We start from the raw sequence: 16,852 nt of genomic DNA, 5'->3' as shown, positions 1-16,852 counted from the left end.
TTAACGCCAAGATGATGTAATTCATTGCCCTTGACAATCAACCGTTCACTGTCGTGTATGATGTTGGTTTTTGCCGACTGGTCAAGCACCTCGAGCCCCGGTACACACTACCAAGTAGGCGCTATTTTTCAGATGTTTCGCTACCGGAGTTAAACAGTATTGTTGAAACGCACATCTATGAGCTACTTGCTATTGGTGTCACTGCTATTAGCTTCATGACTGACATTTTGACCAGCGATGTCAGCTCCTTGAGCATGCCGAGTCCGACAGCACAGTGGGTTGACAAGGATTTCGTACTGAGGAAATCCGAATAGCATGTTCAAGAATATGCTGGTTCTCATACCGCTACTGCCATTTCATTGGCATTTGAGAACACGTTTGTGCGTATGCAGCAGACGTGATACCCTCTGTCATGGCATTGAAACGCCTGCTCAACGAACTGCCAACACAGACCGTGGGGTTAAAACTTACAAAAGTACTTGAGGCTGTGAACAAGCGATTCGGTGGCATTCTCTCTGAGCCTCTTTACTGTGTCGCCTCCATGCTCGATGCTAGGTACAAGGACCACTACTTTGATGCAGACAAGAAACAGGGTTTACATTAAATGTTACATACACAGCTGGACAAGATAGAAACGGACACAGTGACAGTGCGCACCAAGGAAGAGAGGCCATGGACAGACAGAGCTGAAACTTCACTGCTTGACATTTTGTGATGAAATCCTGAAACGACTGAACAACGAAACAGCACAATCTTAACAGGATTGTTGGTTAATGGCTTGTAAGTAAGCATTTCACAGTAAGGTTGTGTTGACATTACATTACTTTCTATTGGAACTGGAACTGCTGTAGTTAAAGATTGATTTTTGGTTCCTGGAATCATTTGTGAAAGAAGATTATACATTTTACTGGATATTGTATTCACAGATTTATAGTAATTACCCTAATTTAACCATGTGGCCAAACAAAGAGAACGTGACCGGCAGCAGGTAGCCTAGTAACCGAAAGGTTGCAAGATTGAATCCCTGAGCTGACAAGGTTCTGCCCCTGAACAAGACAGTTAACCCACTGTTCCTGGGCCATCATTGAAAATAATAATTTGTTCTTAACTGACTTGCCTAGTTAAATAAAGGTACAAATTAAATAAATAAAAAAGACAACGTGAGGACAAATGCATCTGTTTCAAGTAGAGAAAAGTGTATTTAGTATCATGTGACAGTGGGTTTAGGTTAGGTAATGTACAGTTAGCTACCTGGCTGTCCAGCCCAAGGCACAGGAGCATGAAGAAGAACAGAATTGCCCACAGCGGAGCCACTGGCATCGTTGCAAAGGCTTGTGGGTAAACAACAAAAACCAGTCCTGGACCTAGATGCAAAATAATTCAGAACACACATGCATTGTTGTTATGACTTTGGTGTCTAAACTCTTTTATGGAACAATCTTGGTGAAATTAGTATGCTTTGCCTCAAATACATGCACAGTAACTAGAAATGGTACATTTCCTAAATGAAAATGTGTGGTCTTGCGTCAGCTGTCCAAAATTATTTCCCCTCCCTAAATGATCTTTAGTTTGCTCACACAAACTCACCATCTACAGCCAGCTCACTGACAGGTATGTTCTGGAGATGTGACATGTAGCCGAATGCCGAGAAGATGACAAAACCTGCCAGAATACTGGTCAGGGAGTTGGTGATGGAGATAGCCAGGGTGTCTCTGTGGGGGGAAAAAAGGATGTGATGGATGAATCAATCCAGTATGCTGTACTTTGTCCATATTAGGACAGCACCTGCTGAGATTGACCTAATATGGACACCGTAACAATGTGAAAATAAATTTGAACTGACTTTTAACTGATTTGACCTGACTACAAACTCTCCTCAAAATGAGCTTCTCACTTTAATATGTTGTTGTTGAAGTTGTTATAGCTGGACATGGCCATGAGGGAGCCAAAGCCTATCCCAATGGAGTTAAAGATCTGAGCTGCAGCGTTGACCCAAACCTGGAACAAAACACAAGGAATTCCATCTAATAATGGACTGTACCTCCAATAGCACCATAAAACTCATCCACAATGATAGAATAACAATGTTATCCTAACAATCACCCTAGATGGCAGTTAACCATTACACATCCAAGCTCTTTACCAGCAGCACCCGACCTCGACATGTCTTCACAAAAACTCCTCCTGAACCCGTCTTCTCCTGATATGATTTAGATCCTTATCTATGGCTTATTTAAAATCAAATCAAAGTTAACTGGAAATGCTTGCGAAATGCTAGTGTTTCTAGCTCCAACAGTGCAGTAATACCTAGCAATAAAAAAGCAACACAAATAGACGCCAAAAATAAAATTTAAAGAAAGAAATTAATAAATATCAGAAAAAGCTATGTGGACATTCCTGCAGTCATCATGACAATTGCACGCTCCCTCAAAACTTGAGACATCTGTGGCATTGTGTTGTGTGACCAAACTGCACATTTTTAAATGGCCTTTTATTGTCCCCAGCACAAGGTGCACCTGTGTAATTATCATGCTGTTTAATCAGCTTCTTGATATGCCGCACCAGTCAGGTGGATGTATTATCTTGACAAAGGATAAAATGCTCACTAACAGGGATGTAAACAAATGTGTGCACAAAATGATGTGAGAGAAATAAGCATTTTATGAGTATGGAACATTTCTGGGATCTTTTATTTTTGCTCATGGGACAAACACTTTACATTTTGCGTTTATACTTTTGTTCAGTGTACATACTGTATCATGTATATACAGTGCATTCAGAAAGTATTCAGACCCCTTGACTTTTTGCACATGTTGTTATGTTACAGCCTTATTCTAAAATGGATTAAATAAAAAAAATCCTCATAAATCTACACACAATACCCCATAATGACAAAGCGAAAACAGAAATACCTTATTTACATAAGTATTCAGACACTTTGCAATGAGTTCGCAATTGAGCTCAGGTGCATCCTGTTTCCATTCATCCTTGATATGTTTCTAGAACTTGATTGGAGTCCACCTATAGTAAATTCAATTGATTGGACATGATTTGGAAAGGCACACACCTGTCTATATAAGGTAACACAGTTGACAGAGCAAAAACCAAGCCATGAGGTTGAAGGAATTGTCCGTAGAGCTCCGAGATAGGATTGTGTCAAGGCACACATCTGGGGCTACCAAAAAATGTCTGCAGCATTGACGGTCGGCAAGAACACAGTGGCCACCATCGTTCTTAAATGGAAGAAGTTTAGAACCACCAAGACCATACAAGAACTGGCTGCCCGGCCATACTGAGCAATCGGGGGAGAAGGACCTGGGTCAGGGAGGTAACCAAGAACCTGATGGTCACTCTGAAAGAGTTCCTCTGTGGAGAACCTTCTAGAAGGACAACCATCTCTGCAGCACTCCCCCAATCAGGCCTTTAGCGTGGCCAGACGGAAGCCACCCCTCAGTAAAAGGCACATGACAGTCCGCTTGGAGTTGCCAAAATGCACCTAAAGAACTCTCCGACCATGAAGAACAAGATTCTCTGGTCTGATGAAACCAAGATTGAACTCTTTGGCCTGAATGCCAAGCGTCACATCTGAAGGAAACCTGGCATCCCTATGGTGAAGCATGGTGGTGGCAGCATCATGGCAGGGACTGGGAGACTAGTCAGAAAGATGAACAGAGCAAAGTACAGAGCGATCCTTGATGAAAACCTGCTCCAGAGCGCTCAGGACCTCAGACTGGGGCGAAGGTTCAACTTCCAACAGGACAACGACCCTAAGCACACAGCCAAGACAACGCAGGAGTGGCTTTGGGACAAGTCTCTGAATGTCCTTGAGTGGCCCAGACAGAGCCCAGACTTGAACCCGATCTAACATCTATGGAGAGACCTGAAAATAGCTGTGCAGCGACGCTCCCCATCCAACCTGACAGAGCTTGAGAGGATCTGAAGAGAACAACAGGAGAAACTCCCCAAATACAGGTGTGTCAAGCTTGTAGCGTCATACCCAAGAAGACTCGAGGCTGTAATCGCTGTCGAAGGGGCTTCAACAAAGTACTGAGTAAAGGGTCTGAATAGTTACGTAAAATGTGATATCAGTTTTTTCTTATAAATTTGGAAAAAATTCTAAAAACCTGTTTTTGCTGGGTCATTATGGGGTATTGTGGTAGATATATGAGGGGGAAATTATTTAATACATTTTAGAATTAGGCTGAAACATAACAAAATGTGGAGTCTGAATAGTTGCCAAATGCACTGTAGGTATTTCTCTTGTCCAAGTGGGATGGGGCAGTGTGCAGTGCAATTGTGATTGCATCGTCCGTGGATCTATTGGGGCGATATGCGAATTGTAGCGGGTCTAGTGTGCCGAATAAGGTGGAGGTGATATGGTGCTTAGCTAGTCTAGTCAAAGCTAGCCTAGTTAACTAGTCAAAGCACTTCATTATGACATTTAGTTCAGTTACCTTTGCTTTCTTTTGTACAGGAACTATGGTGGATATCTTGAAGCAAGTGGGGACAACAGACTGGGATATTGTGAGATTCAATGTGATCTCAAAGCACTTCATATTATTCAGTACCTATATCTGCGACACTCCATTTAGTAAGACATGTTGCATTTCATATGGTATGTATTAATCCATAATCCATTTTGTGTGATATGTTACAAATTGCAATTCGTACAATATGTTATGAATTTGAAAAACATACAATATATTACACATTTCCAAACGTATGATATGTTATAAATTCCAATTTGTTGTCGCTAAAGTTAGCTAGGTGGCTGATGCTAATGTTAACCCCTAGCTTTAGGGGTTGGGGTTAAGGTTAGAAGTCAGGTTAAAGGGATAAGGGAAGGATTAGCTAAAAGGGTTAAGGTTAGGGTTAATGGAAGGGTTAGTTAACATGCTAAGTGGTTGGGAAGTAGCAAAGAAATAGCTGCAGAGTTGCTAATAAGCTAAAATGCTACAGTCGTCCATGATGAGATTCGAACACGCAACCTTTGGGTTGCTAGACTTCACGTTATATACCTAACCATCCACCCTGACAAACCACCCTCCTTTTGTTTTTGCCTTAAGTAACCAGATTTACATTTACTATGTTAAGTCTATGAGACCAGTCAGAGATTGAATATGTCCATAAATACTCCAGCCAGCTGATCTGCACATGCTCTGAAGATGGTGCTTGGGATGTCGTCTGGGCCAGCAGCCTTGCAAGGGTTAACATGCTTAAATTACTTAAATTGGACACGGAGAACAATAACTAATACGTTATCCTACCTATTTATTTGCAGCAGTGAGGAAGGTCACGCGTCTTCTACTTTGCTTTTTTTTATGGCAATTTTTTTGCGTTAATTAGTACTTTGTTTGCTCAGAATGTTTGTGCAATAATTTCCTACGACTGACAAACACTTCTGGATCAAGAATCGAAAGCTACACACCAATTTCTCAGCCTCCCAGACCTGGAATACTACATTTGCTCCTTTCTTCTCTGCACAGCGGCCTTATACCTATTGCTTCTGGCCGAGGTGATCTGAGGCAACGGTGGTGACAAAGAAAAGAAAGGAAAGGGGGACTCCAAGCTAGGCTGAAAAGGGCTGCATTGCCTAATGTCCAATCACAGGACAAAAGAAGCATCTAATGGTGGTTTTGGGAAACAGCTCGGAGATCTAACAATGTGTGCCTTTGAACGCTCAACAATTTCCTGTGTATATCAAGAATAGTCCACCACCCAAACTGTGTGAAGCATTAAAGTCAGCATGGGTCAGCATCTCTGTGTAACACTTTCAACACCTTGTAGAGCACATGCCCCGAAGAATTGAGTCTGTTCTGAGGGCAAAGGGGGGGGGGGGGTGCAATTCAATATTAGGAAGGTGTCCTTAATGGTTTGTATACTCATTCATGCCCACACACACATCACAACTGTGTGCTACTATACTGCTCAATTTATACACTTACCCCAGGGTGTAGCCTATATTGTACCTCTTCATTGCTCATTGAAGTAGCTCATGTAACTCATACACTTAACACCGTACTGTATGTACTCAGCAAAAAAAGAAACGTCCCTTTTTCAGGACCCTGTCTTTCAAAGGACCCTGTCTGTAAAAATCCAAATAACTTCACAGATCTTCATTGCAAAGGGTTTAAACACTGTTTCCAATGCTTGTTCAATGAACTTATAAACAATTAATGAACATGCACCTGTGGAACGGAAATTAAGACACTAACAACTTACAGACCGTAGGCAATTAAGGTCACAGTAATGAAAACGTAGGACACTAAAGAGGCCTTTCTACTGACTCTGAAAAACACCAAAAGAAAGATGCCCAGGGTCCCTGCTCATCTGTGTGAACGTGCCTTAGGCATGATGCAAGGAGGAATGAGGACTGCAGATGTGTCCTGGGCAATAAATTGCACTGTCCGTACTGTGAGGCGTCTAAGACAGCGCTACAGGGAAACTGGATGGAAAGCTGATCGTCCTCGCAGTGGCAGACCACGTGTAACAACACCTGCACAGGATCGGTACATCCGAACATCACACCTGCAGGACAGCTACAGGATGGCAACATCAACTGCCCGAGTTACACCAGGAACGCAAAATCCCTCCATCAGTGCTCAGACTGTCCTCAATAGGCTGAGAGAGGCTGGACTGAGGGCTTGTAGGCCTGTTGTAAGGCAGGTCCTCACCAGACATCACCGGCAACAACGTCGCCTATGGGCACAAACCCACCGTCGCTGAACCAGACAGGACTGGCAAAAAGGGCTCTTCACTGACGTGTCGCGGTTTTGTCTCACCAGGGGTGATGGTTGGATTTGCGTTTATCGTCAAAGGAATGAGCGTTACACCGAGGCCTGTACTCTGGAGCGGGATCGATTTGGAGGTGGAGGGTCCGTCATGGCCTGGGGTGGTGTGTCACAACATCATCGGACTGAGCTTGTTGTCATTGCAGGCAATCTCAACGCTGTGCGTTTACAGGGAAGACATCCTCCTCCCTCAAGTGGTACCTTTCCTGCAGGCTCATCCTGACATAACCCTCCAGCATGACAATGCCACCAGCCATACTGCTCCTTCTGTGCGTGATATCCTGCAAGACATGAATGTCAGTGTTCTGCCATGGCCAGCGAAGAGCCCGGATCTCAATCCCATTGAGCACGTCTGGGACCTGTTGGCTCGGAGGGTGAGTGCTAGGGCCATTCCCCCCAGAAATGTCCATGAACTTGCAGGTGCCTTGATGGAAGAGTGGGGTAACATCTCACAGCAAGAACTGGAAAATCTGGTGCAGTCCATGAGGAGGAAATGCACTGCAGAACTTAATGCAGCTGCTGGCCACACCAGATACTGACTGTTACTTTTGATTTTGACCCCCCCCCCCCACCTCTTTGTTCAGGGACACATTATTCCATTTCTGTTAGTCTGTAGTTTATTTGGCTCAAAACTTAGAAATTAAATCACTTTATGTATCTAATCCCCACATTTGAAGAGGTCATAAGTATTTAGAAAAATTAGCTTATAGTGTATAAATGCAGTCTAAGCTTTAGTGTTTGATACCGTATTCCTTGCACACAATGACTACATCAAGCTTGTGAATACAAACTTGTTGGACGCATTTGCAGTTTGTTTTGGTTGTGTTTCGGGTTATGTTTAGCCAAACCAGCGACTCACTTCCTCATCCTCATTGTGCAGTACAGGGGGATCCGAAATTTTTTTAACAGAGGTTCCAGAAACACCCAAATGCGTCATTTTAGAAACGCAAAAGCTCTCAGTATAGTGATGCAGGTCAGTAGATGTTGTGTCATTCCGAACTTAATCCGCAACGTTATATTCCATTTTATTATGATATTTTAGTAGCAGGCTACACAGAGAATGGTGCGGATAAAGCTCAAAATAATGATTTCATGTGTACACAATCTCTGCGATAGCCCTGTATGCGGTAGCACCAACCTCAGTGTTAATACGGGGCTTTTAATTGGGGAAGTGAATCACTGGTTGGGATAAGTTCCTCAAAAGCAGTGATAGCTGTGCCACTAGAGATCCTGGTTCGATCCAGGCTCTGTTGCAGCCGGCTGTGACCGGGACACCCATAGGGCGGTGCACAATTGGCCCAGCGTCGTCCGGGTTAGGGGAGGGTTGGGCCGGCAGGGATGTTCTTGTCCCATCACGCACCAGCGACTTCGGTGGAGGGTCGGGTGCAATGCACGCTGACACAGTGGCCAGGTGTACAGCGTTTCCTCCGACACATTGGTGCGGCTGGCTTCCGGCTGAAGCGGACATTGTGTCAAGAAACAGTGCAGCTTGGCTGGGTTGTGTTTCGGAGGTTGCACGGTTCTCAACCTTCGCCTCTCCCCTAGTCCGTACGGGAGTTGTCGTGATGGGACAAGACTGTAACTACCAATTGGATATCATGAAAAAGGGAGTAAAAAATATCTTAAAATAAAAAAGGGGAAAAGTATTTTTTAAAGTTTCTCAAAAACAAGTGAAATCGAGAGAAAAATGTTCTGGACCCTTCTATAACATATCATTTACATCAAAAAGAGAGATTTGGTTGTAAAAAAGCAAACTTTGCCTTCAAGGTTAGGGATCGGGCCTGTACTTCAGTCCTCTTACCTCCAACTCCAGTAGTTTCTCCCAGTTTGGCACGATGAAAAAGCGGATGCCTTCCATAGCTCCTGGGAGCTGGACATTGTTAATCAACAGAGCTAACAGGATGACATATGGGAAGAGAGCCGTGAAGTATACCACCTGGAGGAGACACACAGAAATAGTAGTAAAAATATGATATTATAAAATATTCACAATGGCCAAAAATCAACAAAAACGTGGACTAACTCTGAATCAATGTAAAAGAGCCAAATGTTATGTCGACGTAAGAGTAAAAAATTACTGAACAGAGATAAGAACATTTACTCACTCATCTTTTTTTACTTGGAAAGCATATCATAGAACTAGTCCTGATCTCTCTCTCTGTGTCAGCATGTCTATCTGTCTCTTTCTCTCTCTTTTACCTTCCCTGTTGACTTGACCCCCTTAAAGATGCAGAAGTAGAGGAGGATCCAGGCCAAAAGGAGCAGGAGAAAGAGTTCCCATCGCAGCACCCCGCTCTCCTCCACTCCCCCTGTCCTCTCCAGCATCCTATAACTACAACACATTTGCTTTATTTTTTGCTGTCACAGTACCCAAGGCTGCCAGCTCACTCCCTGCAGATCTCCCCGCAAGCATCCCGGGGGTTCAAACCGGCAACCCTCCAGCTCCCAGTCTGCTTCTTTAACCTCAAGCCTACCGCCATACCCATAACACACACAGAGACACAAATAACAGCTCTGATGCCAATAATCTAAGTTATATTGATCACAAAACTGCTGCTCAGCCATAAACATTTCACTTGATTCAGGTTGGATTGTTTATTTGAGTAATAATGACCTTTAACCTGATTATTAAGTGACCCCCCCCCCCCCCCCCAATGGTCACCATAGGTCTGGTAGTTCTACCTAATTAATCAAATCACTGATTGTGTCTGCACGTTTATGTGATGTGGAATGAGATTATGTCATAGGTCAAATTCACCCGGAATACAGTGAATATAAAACTTGTAATTGGCTCGTTATATTCCAGCACTTGGGATTTGACATCAAATGTTTATATGAGGAGATAGTACAGAATATCATATTTTGTTTGAGGGTATTTTCATACATTGCCTTCAGAAAGTATTCACACCCCTTGAATGTTTCCACATGTTTTGTTACAGCCTACACACAATAACCCTTAATGTCAAAGTGGAATGATGTTTTCAGAATTTTTCAAATTAGTACAAAATTAAAAGCTGAAATGTCAAGAAGTCAATAAGTATTCAACCCCTTTGTTATGGCAAGCCTAAATAAGTTCAGGAGTACAATTTGCTGTCTATGTGCATTAATAATGTCTGTGTACCATAATAGTGTTGAACATGATTTTTGAATGACTTCCTAATTTCTGTACCCAACACATACAATTAGCTGTAAGGTCCCTCAGTAGAGCAGTACATTTAAAACACAGATTCAACCACAAAGACCAGGGCGGTTTTACAATGCCTCGTAAAGAAGGGCACCTATTGTTAGATGTGTAAAAATAAAAAAGCAGACATTGAATATCCCTTTGAACATGGTGAAGTTATTAATTACAATTTGGATGGTGTATCAGTACACCCAGTCACTACAAAGATACAGGTGACCTTCCTAGCTCAGATGCCGGAGAAGGAAGGAAACCGCTCAGGGATTTCACCATGAGGCCAATGGGAATTTTAAAACAGTTACAGAGTTTAATGGCTGTGATAGGAGAAAACTGAGGATGGATCAACAACATTGTAGATACTCCACAAAACTAACCTAAATGACAGAGTGAAAAGAAGGAAGCATGTGCCGAATAAAAATATTCCCATGCATTCTGCTTGCAAAAACGCAAGTAAAACTGAAAAGAATGTGGCAAAGAAATGAACTTTATGTCCTGAATACAAAGTGTTATGTTTGTGGCAAATCCATCAAAACACATCACTGAGTACCATTCTTCATATTTTCAAGCATGGTGGTGCCTGCATCATGTTATGGGTATGCTTGTCATCGTCAAGTACTAGGGAGTTTTTTTAATAAAAATAAATGGAATAGAGCTAAGCACAGGCAAAATCCTAGAGGAAAACCTGGTTTAGTCTGCTTTCCAATTGACACTGGGAGAGAAATTTACCTTTCAGGAGGACAATAACATAAAACACATGGCCAAATATACACTGGAGTTGCATACCAAGATTACATTGAATGTTCCTTAGTGGCCTAGTTACAGTTCTTACTTGAATCGGCAATGATCAACAACCAACTTGACAGAGCTTGAAAAGCAGAGTGTGCAAAGTTGTCATCAAGGCAAATATTTTGATTTATTTAACACTTTTTTGGTTACTACATGATTCCATATGTGTTATTTCATAGATGTGATGTCTTCACTATTATTCTACAATGTAGAAAATAGTAAAAATAAAGAAAAACCCTTGAATGAGTAGGTGTGTGCAAACTTTTGACTGGTACTGTATATGTTGGGGTCAATGAAGGGTAGATGGGAACTAGGAATATGGAAAGTTACTGAGAGTAGAAGCTTCATATTCTGTTCCATGTTTCTGATGAGAGAGGTGAAAGGCCATTGTTAGTCTCTGATAAGGCAGGCTGGCTGCATAACTAGGGAGTAAGGATTGCGTTTCGAGGTCAAATCAACAGATGAAGTGAGAAGAAACCTCTGGGAGGGGGCCAGAGAGGCCCACCACAATTGTTATGTTTTTATTTTTTATTTCACCTTTATTTAACCAGGTAAACTAGTTGAGAACAAGTTCTCATTTACAACTGCAACCTGGCCAAAATAAAGCAAATGACTCTCCTACTGCAGTACTATCTGACACATACACTTCCAAACCCACAAAGGTTTTAGTAACAGGCAGCGCAATGACGACACCAGTGAGAGGAACCAATTAAATTCCTGCCTAGCAACAGAGATGTATTGGTTGTCTAGATGTGTAAGGAGTTGACAACACCTATTAGAAGGTGATAAATATACTGTGGCTTGTGAAAGTATTCATCTCCCTTGGCATTTTTCCTGTTTTGTTGCCTTACAATATGGAATTAAAATAGATTTTTGGGGGGTAAATCATTTGATTTACACATCATGCCTACCACTTTGAAGATGCAAAATATTTTTTTTTTGTGAAACAAACAAGAAATATGACCAAAAAAAAGAAAACTTGAGTGTGCATAACTGTAAATCTCTTGGTGCATGTCTCTATAAGCTTGGCACATCTGGCCATTGAGATTTTTGCCCATTCTTCAAGGCAAAACTGCTTCAGCTCCTTCAAGTTGGATGGGTTCCGCTGGTGTACAGCAATCTTTAAGTCATACCACAGATTCTCAATTGGACTGAGGTCTGGGCTTTGACTAGGCCATTCCAAGACATTTAAATGTTTCCCCTTAAACCACTCAAGTGTTCCTTTAGCAGTATGCTTAGGGTCATTGTCCTGCTGGAAGGTGAACCTCTGTCCCAGTCTCAAATCCCTGGAAGACTGAAACAGGTTTCCTCAATAATTTCCCTGTATATAGCACCATCCATCATTCCTTCAATTCTGACCAGTTTGCCAGTCCCTGCTGATGAAAAACATCCCCACAGCATGATGCTGCCACTACCGTGCTTCACTGTGAGGAGCAGAAATAACCAGCATTGAAATGGCATCCATGGTGTCTCACACTCCCGTAAAAGGGGGAAAAGAAGAGGAAAACTTTAGCAAAGCCATGGATGCTCTAAAAAAAGATCACAAACAACCAACCAATTCGGCTCGAGTTTAGCAAATTGGATAAAATTGGTCATCATTTCCATGTTGATGGAAAATTCCTATCAGATAAAGAAATCAGAGATGCTGTTGTGGCATGGCACAATGACATCAATGACAAATCGCAAGCTCAATATATACAAGCGTTTTGATGTTGGTGTTTTATCAACAGAAAAGTAGAACCGATAAAGCTAAAAATAAAGATATGCAGGGTCATATGCAGGGACATAGTTGTCCTGGACTGGATCATAGATCCAAAGGACCCTGGAAACCATAGAGAGGTGTGCCCGGTTCGTACTCATGCAGTTGCGATGACTTATTACCCCGGGCTGATACTCCCAGAGGGAGGGAACCCCATACTGCCAGATGACCAACCTATAACACGACACCAAATTAAACACCAACACCAGCCGCTGAGTATCGTTGAAATGCTTAGCATAATGAAAGAAGCACCTGTCCCGGTTAAAGACGATCAGGAATTTATCAGTTTCCTAAGGAATCAGGGACGAGTTTTTGGATTCCATGCTGGTGATTATGATCATGTTGTCTGTTCCCTATTGCCAAGAGCAATGTTGGCACAATTAGTCGGAAACTACCCTGCTCCCGCCTGGTTGTCCGCTTGTGTGGCATGTGACCAAGCAACCTTGCAAGAACAAATTTAATTATTTGTGACAGATAGTGGAAATATTTGTTTCCGCCCTGACCTTAAAAAAAAAAAAAATTAAAATTAGTAGATGCACTCAGAGTCAAAATGAGGGGGTACGTTAGTACGTTGATAGGATGGAAGACATGTTGCACACCAATCTGGCACTAGCAGATCATTTTAATGAAGATGCGGGAATTTGTACCTCCGCTTTGATGGCAGGGTTGAAACCCACCGCCAAAACTGGTATTGCCGGGGTGGTGGGCCAGCACTCCACATGGTGGAGATATTTCAAGCCGCATTGAGAGTGGAATTTAATTCCGCTCACTTAGCAATGTGTGTAGTCACTGCTAAACATACTCTTGAACTCATTACCGGTGCCTGGGGTAAGAAAAATTAAATCAAGCGGAGAGGTAAATCTGACAACAAATTAATTCTGCAGTAAAAAGCCATTCACGGACTAGCGAGCAACAACAAGCTTTCCAGTTGCAAGTAACGCATAGGGGAATGGATGCCTCTGAGCGGTCGTCAAATTGGCAAAATTTACAATGAAAAAGTATTGCATTTAGCAGGGTAACAGGGACAGAATCTAAAGCTATGCAATTACTACCCATGCTGTTCACAATAGGTCCAGTAATAATAGTGGGCTCATTCTTTATGGTAGCGAGGGAAGAATCTATTTTGGGTTTGGATAATCTTTGCGAAATACCAGGGCAATTTTTGTATTTGTATTTGTTATGGATCCCCGTTAGCTCTCTTCCTGGGATCTGGCAAAATGAAGGCAGCTATACAATTTTAACAACATTACAATACATTAATTACAGAATTCACAACACACTAAGTGTGTGCCCTCAGGCCCATACTCCACTACCACAAATCTACAATGCAAAATGTGTACGTGTGTGTATAGTGTGTATGCATGTGTCTGTACCTATGTTTGTGTTACTTCACAGTCCCCGCTGTTCCATAAGGTGTATTTTTACCTGCTTTTTAAATCTGATTCTACTGCTTGCATCAGTTACCTGATGTGGAATGGAGTTCCACGTAGTCATGGCTCAATGTATTTTGTATTTATTATGGATCCCCATTAGCTACAGCAGCTACTCTTCCTGGGGTCCAGAATACTAAGGCAGTTTATACAAATTTAAAAACATTACAATACATTCACAGATTTCACAACACACTGTGTGCCCTCAGGCCCCTACTCCACCACTACCACATATCTACAGTACTAAATCCATGTGTATGTATAGTGCTTATGTGTAACGGTTGTCTTCGGTGGAAGGAGAGGAGAACCAAAGCGCAGCGTGGTATGTGTTCATGATATATTTATTTAAACTCAGAACACTAAACAAAATAACAAAGAGAATGAAACGAAACCGAAACAGTTCTGTAAGGTGACGAAAAACACTAAACAGAAAATAATCACCCACAACCAGAATGGAGAAAACAGGCTACCTAAGTATGATTCTCAATCAGAGACAACAATCGACAGCTGCCTCTGATTGAGAACCATACTAGGCCAAACACAGAAATACAACATAGAAAAAAGAACATAGACTACCCACGCCAACTCACACACTGACCAAACTAACACAAAGACATAATAAAGGAACTAAGGTCAGAAAGTGACATTATGTTATTGTGTGTGTGTATGCATGCGTCTGTGCCAATGTTTGTGTTGCTTTACAGTTTCCGCTCTTCCATAAGGTGTTTTTTTAACTAATGTTACACTAATGTTACACAACAGCGTGTGGAGAGAGGGAGATGCAGCGTTGGACCAGTTTGAGGAGTTCACCCGCCATTTCCGGGCAGTCTTCGACCACCCACCCGAGGGTAGAGCAGCAGAGGCAGGAGATGAGGCAGGAGATGAGGAGCGCCCAGGAGTTTGCCCTGGAGTTTAGGACCCTGGCTGCTGGCGTGGAATGGAACAACAGGGCCCTGATTGACCATTACCGCTGCAGTCTGCGTGAGGACATCTGTCGGGAGTTGGCCTGCAGAGACACCACCCTCACGTTCGACCAGCTGATGGACCTGTCCATCCGGCTGGACAACCTGCTGGCAACCCGCGGACGTTCAGATCGGGGTCTGGTGGTTCCAACCTCCCGCACGCCCTCTCCGATACCCATGGAGCTGGGAGGGGCGGTACCCAGGGAGACCAGAGGGGGTTCCAGCTCGTGCACCATCTGTGGCCGCATGGGTCACACTGCCGGTCGGTGCCGGGTTGGTTCCTCTGGGGATCGAGGCAGCAGGCAGGGCGCTCTGGCATCACCCCAGGTGAGCCGGCACCATTCTCACTCAGAGCCCTCTGTTGCACATATGTTTGTGTTTGTCACTTTCCCTGAGTTTTCCCTGCATTCCCCGCATAAGTCGCTCGTCGATTCAGGCGCGGCTGTACATTTTACTGATAGAGTGTTAGCCCATAGTTTAGGGTTCCCCATTGTTCCCGTGGATGTGCCCTTCCCCGTTCACGCCTTAGATAGTCGACCATTAGGGTCAGGGTTGATTAGGGAGGTCACCGCTCCTTTGGGCACGGTGACGCAGGGGGGTCACACGGAGAGAATTAGTCTCTTCCTTATTGACTCTCCTGCGTTACCTGTGGTGCTGGGCCTATCCTGGTTAGCTTGTCATAACCCCACTGTTTCTTGGCCACAGAGGGCTCTCACAGGGTGTTCACGAGAGTGCTCAGGTAGGTGTTTAGGGGTTTACGTTGGTGCTACTACGGTGGAGAGTCCAGACCAGGTCTCCACCGTGCGCATTCCCCCTGAATATGCCGATTTGGCTCTCGCCTTCTCCAAAAAGAAGGCGACTTAATTACCATCTCATCGACGGGGCGATTGCGCGATAGATCTGCTGGTAGACGCTGCACTTCCCAGAAGTCACGTGTATCCCCTCTCACAGGCGGTGACGGAGGCTATGGAAACATATCCCTGCGTCAGGGGTACATGTGGTCCTCCACTTCACCCGCCTCCTCAAGTTGATTTTTTGTGAAGAAGAACGAGGAAGGTCTGCGCCCATATATTGACTATCGGGGTCTGAATCAGATCACTGTGAGGTATAGTTACCCGCTACCGCTCATAGCCACAGCAATAGAGTCACGGAGCGCGCTTCTTCACTAAAGGAGTGCTTACAACCTGGTGCGTATCTGAGAGGGAGACAAGTGGAAGACAGCTTTCAGTACCACCTCTGGGCACTAGTGAGTACCTCGTCATGCCGTACGGGTTGATGAATGCGCCATCAGTCTTCCAAGTCTTTGTAGACAAGATTTTCAGGGACCTGCACAGGCAGGGTGTAGTGGTGTATATTGATGACATTTTGATATACTCCGCTACATGCGCAGAGCATGTGTCCCTGGTGCGCAGAGTGCTTGGTTGCCTGTCGGAGCATGACCTGTACATCAAGGCTGAGAAATGCCTGTTCTTCCAACAGTCCGTCTCCTTCCTAGGGTATCGCATTTCCACCTCAGGGGTGGAGATGGAGAGTGACCGCATTGAAGTCGCTGTAATTGGCCGACACCCACCACAGTAAAGGAGATGCAGCGGTTCTTAGGGTTTGCCAACTACTACCGGAGGTTTATCAGGGATTTTGGTCAGGTAGCGGCACCCAATACCTCACTGCTGAAGGGGGGCCCGGTATGCTTGCACTGGTCAGCTGAGGCGGACAGGGCTTTTAGTCACCTGAGGCCTCTGTTTACCTCGGCTCCCATGCTGGCCCATCCGGATCCCTCTTTGGCGTTCATAGTGGAGGTTGATGCGTCCGAGGCTGGGATAGGAGCTGTGCTCTCTCAGCGCTAGGGTACGCCACCGAAGCTCCGCCCCTGTGCCTTCTTCTCAAAGAAGCTCGGCCCGGTGAAGAAAGACTATGACGTGGGGGACCGGGAGCTGTTGGCTGTC

The 16,852-nt window shown here is 43.9% G+C and overlaps 1 protein-coding gene across 2 annotated transcripts in view; it reads right to left on the bottom strand.

The window, feature by feature from the left end:
- Positions 1-16,852, bottom strand: part of si:ch211-283g2.1 (sodium- and chloride-dependent GABA transporter ine) — a 31,057-nt gene that overhangs the window by 6,140 nt on the left and 8,065 nt on the right. For both annotated transcript variants that reach the window (XM_090192379.1, XM_036937471.2), the window contains 5 exons: positions 8,991-9,123; positions 8,593-8,727; positions 1,895-1,998; positions 1,588-1,712; positions 1,252-1,364 (listed from right to left, as the gene is read on the bottom strand). In XM_090192379.1, the coding sequence (XP_090048505.1) occupies positions 1,252-1,364; positions 1,588-1,712; positions 1,895-1,998; positions 8,593-8,727; positions 8,991-9,123 (610 nt within the window). The remainder of the gene's footprint in view (positions 1-1,251; positions 1,365-1,587; positions 1,713-1,894; positions 1,999-8,592; positions 8,728-8,990; positions 9,124-16,852) is intronic.

The sequence above is a fragment of the Oncorhynchus mykiss genome, chromosome 12 (genome assembly GCF_057628025.1).
Source record: "Oncorhynchus mykiss isolate SJ-2025 chromosome 12, ASM5762802v1, whole genome shotgun sequence".
Classification (NCBI taxonomy): domain Eukaryota; kingdom Metazoa; phylum Chordata; class Actinopteri; order Salmoniformes; family Salmonidae; genus Oncorhynchus; species Oncorhynchus mykiss.
The sequence above is the reverse complement of the archived record's forward strand: the minus strand, read 5'-3'. Positions and strand labels throughout refer to the sequence as shown.